The sequence below is a fragment of the Aethina tumida genome, chromosome 1 (assembly GCF_024364675.1).
Source record: "Aethina tumida isolate Nest 87 chromosome 1, icAetTumi1.1, whole genome shotgun sequence".
NCBI classification, from domain to species: Eukaryota; Metazoa; Arthropoda; class Insecta; order Coleoptera; family Nitidulidae; genus Aethina; species Aethina tumida.
Window position 1 is genome coordinate 40,306,404 of NC_065435.1, and position 11,690 is coordinate 40,318,093.

The 11,690-nt window shown below is 30.8% G+C and overlaps 4 protein-coding genes across 5 annotated transcripts in view; all 4 read right to left on the minus strand.

The window, feature by feature from the left end:
• Positions 1 to 10,669, minus strand: part of LOC109609482 (diacylglycerol kinase 1) — a 120,058-nt gene extending 109,389 nt beyond the window's left edge. For both annotated transcript variants that reach the window (XM_049970519.1, XM_020026145.2), the window contains exons 1-2: positions 10,538 to 10,669; positions 1,606 to 1,746 (exon numbers count right to left, since the gene is read on the minus strand). In XM_049970519.1, coding sequence (XP_049826476.1) covers positions 1,606 to 1,669 — 64 coding nt within the window. In that variant the 5' untranslated portion in view covers positions 1,670 to 1,746; positions 10,538 to 10,669. The remainder of the gene's footprint in view (positions 1 to 1,605; positions 1,747 to 10,537) is intronic.
• LOC109609481 (mitochondrial fission 1 protein-like) lies at positions 6,194 to 7,434 on the minus strand. The gene is made up of 2 exons (XM_049970520.1): positions 6,956 to 7,434; positions 6,194 to 6,899 (listed from the first exon to the last, which is right to left on the minus strand). The coding sequence occupies exon 2, from the start codon at positions 6,754 to 6,756 to the stop codon at positions 6,295 to 6,297; it is 462 nt and encodes a 153-aa protein (XP_049826477.1). The 5' UTR covers positions 6,757 to 6,899; positions 6,956 to 7,434; the 3' UTR covers positions 6,194 to 6,294.
• LOC109609479 (mitochondrial fission 1 protein-like) lies at positions 6,983 to 7,396 on the minus strand. Its single transcript, XM_020026143.1, has one exon. The coding sequence runs from the start codon at positions 7,394 to 7,396 to the stop codon at positions 6,983 to 6,985; it is 414 nt and encodes a 137-aa protein (XP_019881702.1).
• On the minus strand, positions 8,027 to 8,431 carry LOC109609480 (mitochondrial fission 1 protein-like). Its single transcript, XM_020026144.1, has one exon. The coding sequence runs from the start codon at positions 8,429 to 8,431 to the stop codon at positions 8,027 to 8,029; it is 405 nt and encodes a 134-aa protein (XP_019881703.1).
• Positions 10,670 to 11,690: the final 1,021 nt, after the last annotated feature.

The following is an 11,690-nucleotide window of genomic DNA, read 5'->3' on the forward strand; positions in this document are numbered from 1 at the left end:
TGTGAAAACATGTCATGCAGAAAAATGTATTCCACACAATTGTGTGAGTTATGTATTATTTGTGTATAAAAGTTTATTTAATTTTTACAACTTGCAGTTAATTTTATAAAATATTACCAAACCATTAAATTTAATATGAATAACATAACTAAATAAATCCAAAGATTTGATTATTGTGATAAAATTTATTATATATTTTGAAGTAATTTGTAATATTCACTAATTTAATTGAATAATTTAGTTTGAAATTTAATTTATTGTACATTTTATATCTTCATAGTTTACTATAGTTTATAATACTATTACACTATTAATTTTATAAAATATTTCTGAAAAACTGAATTAAATATTGTCATAAAAATCATTTTCCATTTATAGTTTATATTAAAAATTATTTAGAACTTAATTTAGAGTCAATGTAACTTGTAGAGATAATGTATAACTGAAAAAATTCAGTTATTTAATTATCATCATATAATAATCATACATTTTGAAACATAATTTAAAAAGAGAATTTAAGTATGTATAAAAGTTTTTTTCATATTTACAACTTACAGTTAATTTGATAAAATATTACCCAAACATTAAGTTTAATATGAATAATATAACTAAATAAATGCAAAGATTTTATTATTGTGATAAAATATTTTGAAATAATTTGCTTAAATCTACTAATTTTATTTAATAATCTGTTTGAAATATAATTTACTGTATAACTGGATAGTTTACTATAATTTATAATAATATTATAAAATATTTCTAATTCATTGTATATTTTGAAAGTTTACTATAATTTATAACAATATCTATAAATTATATTTATCTAGGATATAATGTTATTTTTGGTAAAGTTAGAAATATTTAATATTGTTGTCTAAGAAGTTTTTATGGTTATTTATTTATTTATTAGATTTACTAATTTCGTTTAACAATTTGTTTGAAATTTAATTCACTGTACATTTTGATAGTTTACTATAATTTATAATAATATCTTACTAAAACAATGCAAGTAATATATTTAATGGTCGTTATAAAAATTAGCAATAATCTACACTTTATAGTAGATAAAGTCTCAGCTTTGTCTGAAATAATACTAAAAGAAGAAATCATAAAACCATAAATTATGGTTTAAGAAATAAATTAAGACATGCGCATCTCGTTTTTTAATAATTTTAATAGAAAACATGATTGTATAACAGGAGGAAAGGAATAGGAAATATAAAAATAGTCCGACAATCTCACAGTCTCGTTATCGACATGTTTAAGTATGAACTGTTCGAATGCGGCGGCATAATTAAATTAAATTTCACGTAGAACTTCGCTATCTTGACAATGGCAACGGCGGAACGTAGCATATGCTCACGATACAGTAGTCCGACTTGCAGCAACATTGTAATCAAATGCAACAAAGGGGACGTATTACCATTGTCTCCCGCGTAAACAATGCGTTTGTTGCTCAGCGTGGCATACTCAATAAAATTCAGTTTCAGCAGGTTCATGTGGTAAATGTCACCGTCGCCGCCCGCACGTCCGCCAAAGTCGGAATAATCGAAATACGAGACAACTCGGACCGGTGAATTGATTGTGTTCGCAACGTGGACTTACATGCGGCCAAATCCTGCAGCTGCTGGAACTCCTGCGGGGACAGTTTCTCCCACTGCAGCGCCATGGCCCTCCCGGCGCTGTCCAGGGGGAGACCCGACTCTCGTCCCCTCCTCCCCCGACCGACTAACTGCGGCTGATCATCTGAAACAACAATGCGAACACTGAATTTTTGATTTTGATTTTTCGGACGGTGAAAATACGGAAGCACGTGCGCACCATAAATTCATCGCATCGTGCAAATACTGTGTGTGTGCATCAAAAATAACTTTTATATTGTTGTATGCATTGGGACCATAAAATTTTGTTGCTAGTAAAATATTCAGGGTTTATATTTAGACTAGACACGTTCAAGACATTGTCTTAAAGTTAAATGTCAACGATTTGGGGGACGCATAAAATGTTTATTAAACGTGACGAGAAATTATTGTTTCGGTTTGTAGTTTGTTAAAAAGTTGATAAAACCCCTCGTGATGTGCAGCATACGTGCTGTCACTACCACCGTGGAATTTATATTTGGCGAATCGGCGACATTGTGGAAAAACATGTCGGAAACAGACTCTACTGTGTCAAGAAGTGAATGGGACATTATTGATTCGATGTAAAAAATAATAATAAAACATATATACTTTATTGTCTGTATACAGGAAATATAAGAAGAAATATTTTCTCATTTCCTTTTATTTAAGTCCATCAATCTTTTAGTGCTCGTCAGAATAATATAATTTCAAGTTTTTAAACTTTTTCACGGAAATATTATAAGATTTCAGATTTTATCTGCGCTTAAATTGCCAAGGTATTTCTGGATATCAAAACTCAAACTTCTCCACAGTATAATTATGTACAGATATGGATCTTCATTCAATAGTTCTAGCTAAATTTATAAGAGGACTAAACAGATTATTTCAGTTGAATAGGTTTTACATCTGCCTTCTCAATATTCAATTTGATTCGGCTTAAATATCTCCCTCGTAATCAAATATATTGTCCATAAACTCTATGTTATTGGAAATTCATTCCATGAATTGTTTTGGAAGTAATTTACAGGAATTTCAGTTTTAGTTTAATTCAAGACATATAACCTTAAACTTAGAAAATAGAGTGTTAATAGTTTATTTCCTAATTTCTCGATAACAAAGAAGAACAAGAAAATTTTATTTTAATTTTCTAAATTTTTAATAATAATATCATAGAAATAGAACAGAATTTCAAATTTTAACGTGCTTCATGCTTCAATTATTAAGACATGGGAATTCAAAACTAAATCCCCTCTCAATTTAATAACACACAAAGATGAATATACACTGAATAGTTTTGAAATTTCTAAATGAAATAAACACATTATATTAGTTAAGTAGCTTTTACATTTATCATCCCAATATTCAATTGGATTAGGTCCAAATATTTGGATCACAACCAAACTAAGCAAATTTATTGTATCAGTTATTCTTTTATCATTGTTAAATTTTGCTCAATAATTTAGTTGTAAACAAAATAAATTGTTGCAGTCGTGCTGTTTTCGCATTTATCTATTGGATATGAATTTGAACTCTGGCTTTTGTCCAAAATTGTTTTTTACTGGTAAATATTTTGTAATTTGTTTGTGGGTAGGAAAAATATTCTTTAATTTTCTTTGATACAAATTTACACTCATGGATATTAGGGACAAGAAAATCATCAAATTTTAAAACAACTTTAATTGATTGTCAACTACAATTTAAATTAGATAGTTATATAAAACATTCAATAAAAGAATCAGTATTTAGGCAATTTTACTGTAAAGTACAATTTAAAAAATTATAAGACTATCAAAAAGTTTGTTGCAGGGATAAAAATGAAAGAGGATAAGTGCACACGTTCGTGTTTAACAATTAATTGTTAATCACAATTTTACCTTCTCAATATTCAATATGATAGTGTCTATGAACTCTATGATACTTAAAATTAATTCCATCAATTGTCTTAACGAATTCATATTTCAGTTTTAGTCTAAGAATATACATGGAAGAGGTTCTTGCTACTTCTAAATACTTTCTAATTTGTGGATAACTGGAAAAAGTGAGAAAAATATTTTTTAATTTTCTATGATCCAAGTTAAAAATAATATTTTGCGGTAATCTGATAGTGAATATAATTTCAACTTTTTATATAAACTTACTACTTACTCGGTAGTTTTTGCTAAATTGATAAAAAATAATAAATTTTCGCTGAGTAATTAGATAAATTAGGCTCAAGCATTTGAATCAACAACAACAAAAAAAAAATCCAAATTTACTCCATCATTTGTTCTTTTATAATTGGTGTACTGAAAAATTTGATTTTGGTTGTAGTCCTGCTGTTTCTATTTATCTATTGAATATGAGTTTGAAGCTGGCCATTGTCCAAAAATGTTTTTTACTGGTCAACATTTTGCAGTTTGGTTTTAACTTACGGCTGGGATAAATATTTTATTAGACAAATTTAAACTCGTTGAAAGTAGGGACAATAAAATAAAATTTCAAACAAACTTTAATTTACATTCAATGTTTGTTGTCAAATTTTAGTTTAACCACATATATTTTAAAAATTACGAGGCAGCCAAAAAGTTTGTTGTTGGGTTAAAACATGGAAGAGACACATACATAATTAATAATTAATTATTTTGATATATCAATTTGATCTTTTACGATTTCTCCAAAGTTTAAACTGTTTTAATTACGCTACAATATTGGAATAATTTACATAGTAATTTACTCGTAGAAATTGTTAATTAAAGTTGTTAACGCCGAATATCTTTCCACAGTTTGTGTATTAATTTAGACGAAGTTATTTCATCCAATTCCATCAGTTATATTATTTACTTCAGGCTGTTTAATTTGCACATTCCTGCACACAACGCAAACACTCAACCGGGATTAATAGGCACTTGAATGGTTATTTAATAACAAATAAACGTAAGCGGATATATGCAAACATATTCGATATTAATTATATTCCATACGCGATAAGCACGTAAAATAGTCAGTTGCCATTTTCAGTCGCATTCACCGATCCTAATCGTTTATGAGTGGTAAAACATTTCTCCTGTTAATATTTAAAGCCGGACGAAACTAAAGGCTTGACTTAGATTAAGCTTAAATTCGCTGTGTATAATGGGGTTCTGCTCTCGGAATATGTCAGAGTTCAAGCTCACTGTATTAATAGCCTCTTGGAGTCTCAAATACGAAACTAATTGAGAACAATATTTCACGAGGTGTTTACGAATAATAAGCACTTTTAAACTGCCGCGTAATTATGCCAATGTCTAATTTATTCACAAGGAAACAACAATTGCCCAAGCGCCGTTCAAATTTTTAATGACCTTTAATTTATTTGCCGGCCGTGCACATTAAAAGTTGTACTTAGTTCGACGAAGTCGGGATAAAATAAAAATATATATATAATATAAACCGGGAATTAAAAATGCTCGTATCCGACGCCGAATCGGAACTTCGAGAGGAGATTTGAATATTTCATAAAGTTAAATCGAAAACCCTTCAGGAGTTTTTCGGGGGGCGATATGAAAAAGTTTCGACGTAAATACGGAATGATGAATTGTGCACATTCACGGAATTATGCGCGAAAACAGCCGTGAATGTGTGTTTAATGTCGGTCTCTTCCTCAAAGTACACACAGTTTTAAAAGGCTTGCGCCACTAAAAATACGTTGTGTTATTGTGAACCTGTTAGCTGAACCAAATAGAGAATAATTTAAGTTATTAATAATAATCATTATCATTGTAATCAATAATGAACTTATTACCCCCTTCTTTGTAATAAAGCAGCGTCTTATTAAATTATCAATAAATTCTTGAGGATATTAATCTATTCGTCAACTGCAGCCTGTGGGAGGCCTCTAATACTTATGAGATGATGACTTAATCTGAATAACTATTTCCATACGTTTTCAGTTGGGTTCATATCCAGAGAAAATGGTGGCCACTCCATTCTTTCAATTTCACCTTCTCTAAGAACGTCCAGCATTGCTTGGGTTCGATGTGAGTCAGCATTGTCCTTCATAAATACGAAATTAGGATCTATCACCTCTTGCAAATTTGTCCAGTTATTGTGACAGGAATATGTATCAAAGCAGTTCTTCCATACATGATTTCTCTCTAAAAACTTGACACTTCCTCTCACATATACAACCACTTTACTGGCAACAGCCAGTTTCTAGAATCGAATTTGATGGTCATCACTCACCAATTCTATCTTCTTTTGACCATTGATGCACAAGCCAATTTTGATGAACATGGGCCCGTTCCAACCTTGATATTCTTTGTATAAGTAATAGCCTAGGCACTCTAGAAGTCTTCTAATCGTAATCGAGTAACAACAACCCATCTTCAGATGATTATACGTGAAAGGAGTTGGTGGTATGTGGCCTAATAATGTCTCCGAAAGCTGCCAATAGTTATCCACTTACTATTTATAACCAGTTGGCCTATGTATCTGTCTTGTCTGGCAGTTGTCACCCTTGGACATCCACTGCCAGCTCTTTTTCATTGAATATACTTAGATATATTGTTTAAATTAAATTTAATTAAGTAAATTGAGACACAGAAGAAAAAAGCAAATTTTCTATAATTTTTTATTGATATTTGTTTATAAACAGTGGCGGAGACAGTGAACCAAATAGAATAACTTAATAAATTTTGATAAAAATGTTTGGAGATTAGAACAAGAGGTGGATCCTTTTCGCGACAATCATTCCAACACCCACAATTGCTCCGACAACCAAAGCAAAGCCGCCGGCGTACGCCAAACCCTTCAGTCCATCGAACTCCATTCTTCTCTTGATCTTCTGATACAATGCGATGATCTGCTGATTACCTGGTTCGACCTTCAAAAACGCCCTTAGAAGATCCAAGGCTTTGGTGTACTCCTTAAGTCTGGCGTTCCCCAGCGCCATATAATACACGTAGTCCCTCTGCTTCGTTTCATCAGTTCTGTAGAGTTCGTCGAGCAAATACAGACCTCTCAATACGTCGGCCGCATACCTACTTTGAACCAAGCAATAGCAATATTCAAACTGGGCCTTCGTTGTGACGATGTTCTTGTTTAGCAAGTCGTGGAAGATAATTTCGTATTTACGCAAAAGTTCATGGGCGACGATATTGTCTAATTCGTTCGCCATTATTTTTGATACTGTGACCGTGGACAAAATGACTGACAGTATAATTGAGTTTTGTCAAAATATTTTACATGACATGAAATCCATTGTTGAAAATTACACAAACATTAATTTAATTTACTTTGCAAGTAGTGAACATACCGCAACTAAAACAAAACTGTTGTTACTTAACAACTATTATAACTATTTGATTTGTACACACCTAAAACAATAAACAAAAGCTAGACTGCTAACCCCTCTTAGTAGCATCCAACTGCAATCCAGACATATTAGCAGTTAAAGAGTTAACAGCCAATCTGTCTCTTATTTCGTTGTACAATGCAGAATACTCGAATTCGGTGGGATCCTCTTTCAACACCGAATACAGCAACTCCATTGCTACTTCATATCTCTTAAGTCTGGCATTTCCTAGTGCCAGAAAATATATGTAGTCTCTTTGCCCATAATCGTCAGTCCTGTATAGTTCATTAAGCATGCCGAGGCCTCTTTCAATATGTTCCGTATTTTTGTCGCGTACTAAACATACGGAATACTCAAATTGAGCCTTTCTAGTGACGATGTTACTATTAAGTTGACGAAAGTAAATAGATTCGTACAGTCTTAACAATTCAGGTGCTATATCATGATCCAGTCCGTCTGCCATTTTTCTGAAAATTCTTGCACTCATTGGCCAACCAAATTATGGACTGTTCGAATCTGACCAAACTGAAGTTTGCATTGACAAAAGTACGTTTGACATTTCAAACTCATCAAATGTCATTTAATAGAGCTAATTTCATATTGGTTTGTAGTAAAAAGGACAAAGAGAGGACAGAGGTATACGTAAGAGTACAAATAACACTGAAAAATATAAAAACACTTTTAATTTTAAGTATTTTATTTATTAACCAAGAAACAATCAAAATATCATGAACAAATATTAAAACAAAAATTTATGGGTATCGGCTCCAAGAGTGACAACAGAATATCCCCAACATCCCCAACGGGTTTTCATTTTTCAACAATGGCTACCTCCATTGGACTGCACCCTTCTCTGAATTTCCTTAGCATTTGCTCCTCAGTTCTGTACATATCTTCCAGTAATTCGACGCCCTTTTTTAAATTTGCAGCCTACCCATGCTGTTTTAACACATTAGGGGACACGACGTAGTTCAACTCATTCGCCATTTTTTTAACTGTCAAAAGATACATTGAAACATTTCACCTTGTAACGTGAACAGATTCGTTAACAAATGGTGAAAAAAGCTTAAAAACTAAAAAAAACATATGAACATTATTCCTTCTTTAACTCCAACGAAGCCAAAATCTGATTTAAAGAATGCATCTCCATCTTTTCTTTAACGGCCTTGAACAAGTTGCAGAATTTCAAATCGTGCTTGTATCTACCCATAACTATCAGGAGAAGGTCCAGTGCCTTGTAGAAATTCTTAAGTCTCGTGTGACCAATCGCCAAATAATATATGTACTCATCTTTGTTACGACGGTCAGTTTTGGAAAGCGACTCCAACATAGCGATGCCCTCGTTTATTTTCTTCTCATCTTTGCTTTGCACCAGAGACATGGCGTAATGGAATTTGGCATGAGGTGTGACCCTATTTTTCTCAAGGAGGTCGAAGTAGATGTCGGCGTATTTCTTCAATTGTTCCTCGCTGGCCTCGTAATCTAATTCGTTTGCCATTTTACTGAAATTCCACGCTGACGAACACGCAAAAAGTATCGACTGGCAGATGTCAAAAATAATAGTTACGTCACAGTAATAGTTGGAGTTTGCAAGTTAGATGGCGTACTTTACCCTGGTTTAATATGGGAATCTGCGTTTTTCCCGTCTGACTGTATTTGTATTATGTTTTATAATACTTATGTGATCTGCTGAGGATAAAAAAATGGATAAAAGTGTGCAACAGTGATTCATAATTACTTACCTATTTTTTAGGGAACTTGACAAAGAAATAATCAACTTTCGAATATTCACAACATAATTCAAACATGTATATAACTCAATTGGACGTTAGCTGTGAAAATATTTTCGTTCGGCGAGATTGTATAAAGTAATTATAGAAACCGACAGGGTAATATGAATTGTCTAAATAAACACTTGACGAGAATCATCTCTTTGCTCTCACTGTTTCTCAAACTCGAAGGAAACATCAGAGTGGCATCTAGATTACGTATTCAGCTTGAAATTAAGTTTTACAAAGTTTTCCCAACCAGAAACAGATAGATTTCTTAACCTATACAGACTTAAATGAATCCTTGTTCTTGTTTAATAAAGCAATGCTCGTTTTTTTGTATAATTGCTTCTCAAACACAAATTGCACTGACATAATTTAATCATAGAGAACAACAGTGTATAAATATGAATATATTCCCCGATAAAAATAGATTTTTCTCGTTAACCGGCCGACAATAGATTCAGTTTTTTCGTTGCACAATAATCTTGGTCGGTATGCAACATTCATCAATTTATTCAAGATGGAAATAACGGCTATTAACACAATTCACCTACTCAACTTGAAATGCGAAAAGGCCTTTGAAGACATTGCGACAAACAAAGCTGCATACTTAAATATGCCCTTTGAATGAGAAGTTTTCGTAAATGTTTCATGGGATGAATTCAAGTACAAAGGAAATTCAAGGAAAACTTGAAGATGCAGTCGTCTCTCGACATGTTGTAAGTAATGCCATTAATGTTATTGGCGTTTTATTTATGACGATAAACTGAATACGGCTAAATTAAATTTGTGCTGCAATCGGGAACAATTTTATCATAAAGGAAATTGTCTATTTATCCTGAAATGTGCTGCCGTTTAAAATATAAATCTACGATATTTCTACTACGATATCAAGTACAATTAGAAGTTGTTGAACTCTTCCTACCCTATTTTGATTAAGGCGTATTATGTAAAGCTTTTTTATTTTCCTTAATCTCAATCAATTTTGTTTCACTGATGTAAATTTGGTGATGAGAGGTCACCGTTCGGATGTCCAAAGGAGGAAGGATATAACTAATTTATTTTCGAGAAATTGTACCAATTATAGTATATAAAGACTCTTAATTAATAAGGATATTATTTTTGGAATATAGGATATAATTTTATATAAAAATAATTTGCATACGTGTTTTAATATAAATTTTTGCAGAGGATTCACAATCTCTTGTAAAATTTTGTACTTTTCACCACTTTTTTACTTAATAAATTTGCTAATTTCAAAATAAAAAATGCACTGAAATAATTCATATCTAATGCAGTTTTTATCTATTTTTATTTATTGAGTAATTAATATATTTTTTAAATAATTTTTTTAAATCCTATTTTTCCATTTTATTACAAATTAATTTGTAAATTTTTCAGTTTGTTAAGTTATTTTTTATATGAATATTTTAAAGTGAAATTTTGTACACTAATGGTATAATATATACCAATTTTTTTTTACAAAATTTCATCTTTTTTTAAAATTTTATAAAATTAAAAAAATATATTTTTTAATAATAAATAAATTACGGAATAAAATTAAACGCAACCCAAGAAAAATTTCATTTTAACGTTACGTTTTAATTAGAAAAATGTAAACATTATTTAATAATGCACCGACCAATAAATCTGTAAAAGACCGCATAAAATTAACACATGTATTTCCGCAACTGTAATTGTAAATAATTTTAAACACCGTCCCATATTAATTCATGCAACATAATCGAGATCGAGTAACCGCGCTCGACACAATCCATGTGTGTTTTTGAATAAGCGCTCTTTTAAGTAAATATAATTAAGATAACACTTACTTTAATAATTCGCTTTTCTCACGTACTAACACCGCATTACAAGCGTAACGACTAACACACGTACAATTCCGTTGCCGTTGAATATTTTCAACCAAGTGTCCAGGACCAGACCGCGAAATCGCAGCAATCGCGTACCACGAGCCGCGCCAACTTCGGTTTACTGCAGAAACCGGCAGGTTTTTGGTCTGACGGACAACCCAACAAGAAGCTGAGGTTGCTATGGTTACAGCCGGGCATTTACTGCATTTTAGCCCTCCAGCGGTCGGTAGCCGAAACGTACTGCAAACATTTTAGCGATGAATAAAACGTTAACAGCGCTCTCTTCTATTCGGTTAACTTTTTACTTTGTAACTGGGTTGTTCCACATCAAATATGATGATTTGATTTACCTTTTTTTTTAATTAATAATAAAATTATAACTACCATTTTTTTGTTTATTGCATATTTAAAACTAAACCCTAAATTTTGTTGTAAAAAACTTTGATCGAAGTTTAATAAAAGCTCCGACTATCTTCTAATTTGATGATTACCGTTCATTAATTAAAATATTTTACATTACAGGATATATGTCTTATTCTTATTCTTCTGGTAATTACATTTTTAATATATTGGTATGCTCAAATAATATATTTCACTTTACATATTATTTTCGATTTTAAAACATAATATTTTTATTTCTTTGGTATTCTTTGTCTTCTTTGGTATTTTTAATTTATTGGTAGTCATTTTTTAAGTTATTTTACTTTATAGATTATTTGGGCGCTATATTTCTAAATTGTTTATGCATTTTTATTATTACCATTATTTTTTGGTAAGTAAAATTTTAACTTATTTTACAATATACAATCGTATTATATTTAATTAAAAATGTATTTTTATTCTTTTTTAACTTATTTCCAATGCATTGATAAATAGATTTGTTTTAAATCTCTTGTCTTTTATTATAAAATATATAAATATATTTTTTTGTTAAAGTTATATTATTTTAATATTATTTATATTATTTATTCGAATTTTATTTTTTATAAAAATTATTCCCTTTTATAAATTTACCTAATTCTTAAATATTTTCTAAATTTATTCAATAATGAAATTTTTATTAAACTATCAAAGAAATATAGAGTAAATATAAAAATAATTAATAAAGTAGGAT

What these genes read in the sequence shown, in the direction of transcription:
- LOC109609479 (XM_020026143.1), bottom strand. Translation starts at nt 7,396, where the DNA reads ATGGCAGACGGACTGGATCATGATATAGCACCTGAATTGTTAAGACTG.
- LOC109609481 (XM_049970520.1), bottom strand. Translation starts at nt 6,756, where the DNA reads ATGGCGAACGAATTAGACAATATCGTCGCCCATGAACTTTTGCGTAAA.
- LOC109609480 (XM_020026144.1), bottom strand. Translation starts at nt 8,431, where the DNA reads ATGGCAAACGAATTAGATTACGAGGCCAGCGAGGAACAATTGAAGAAA.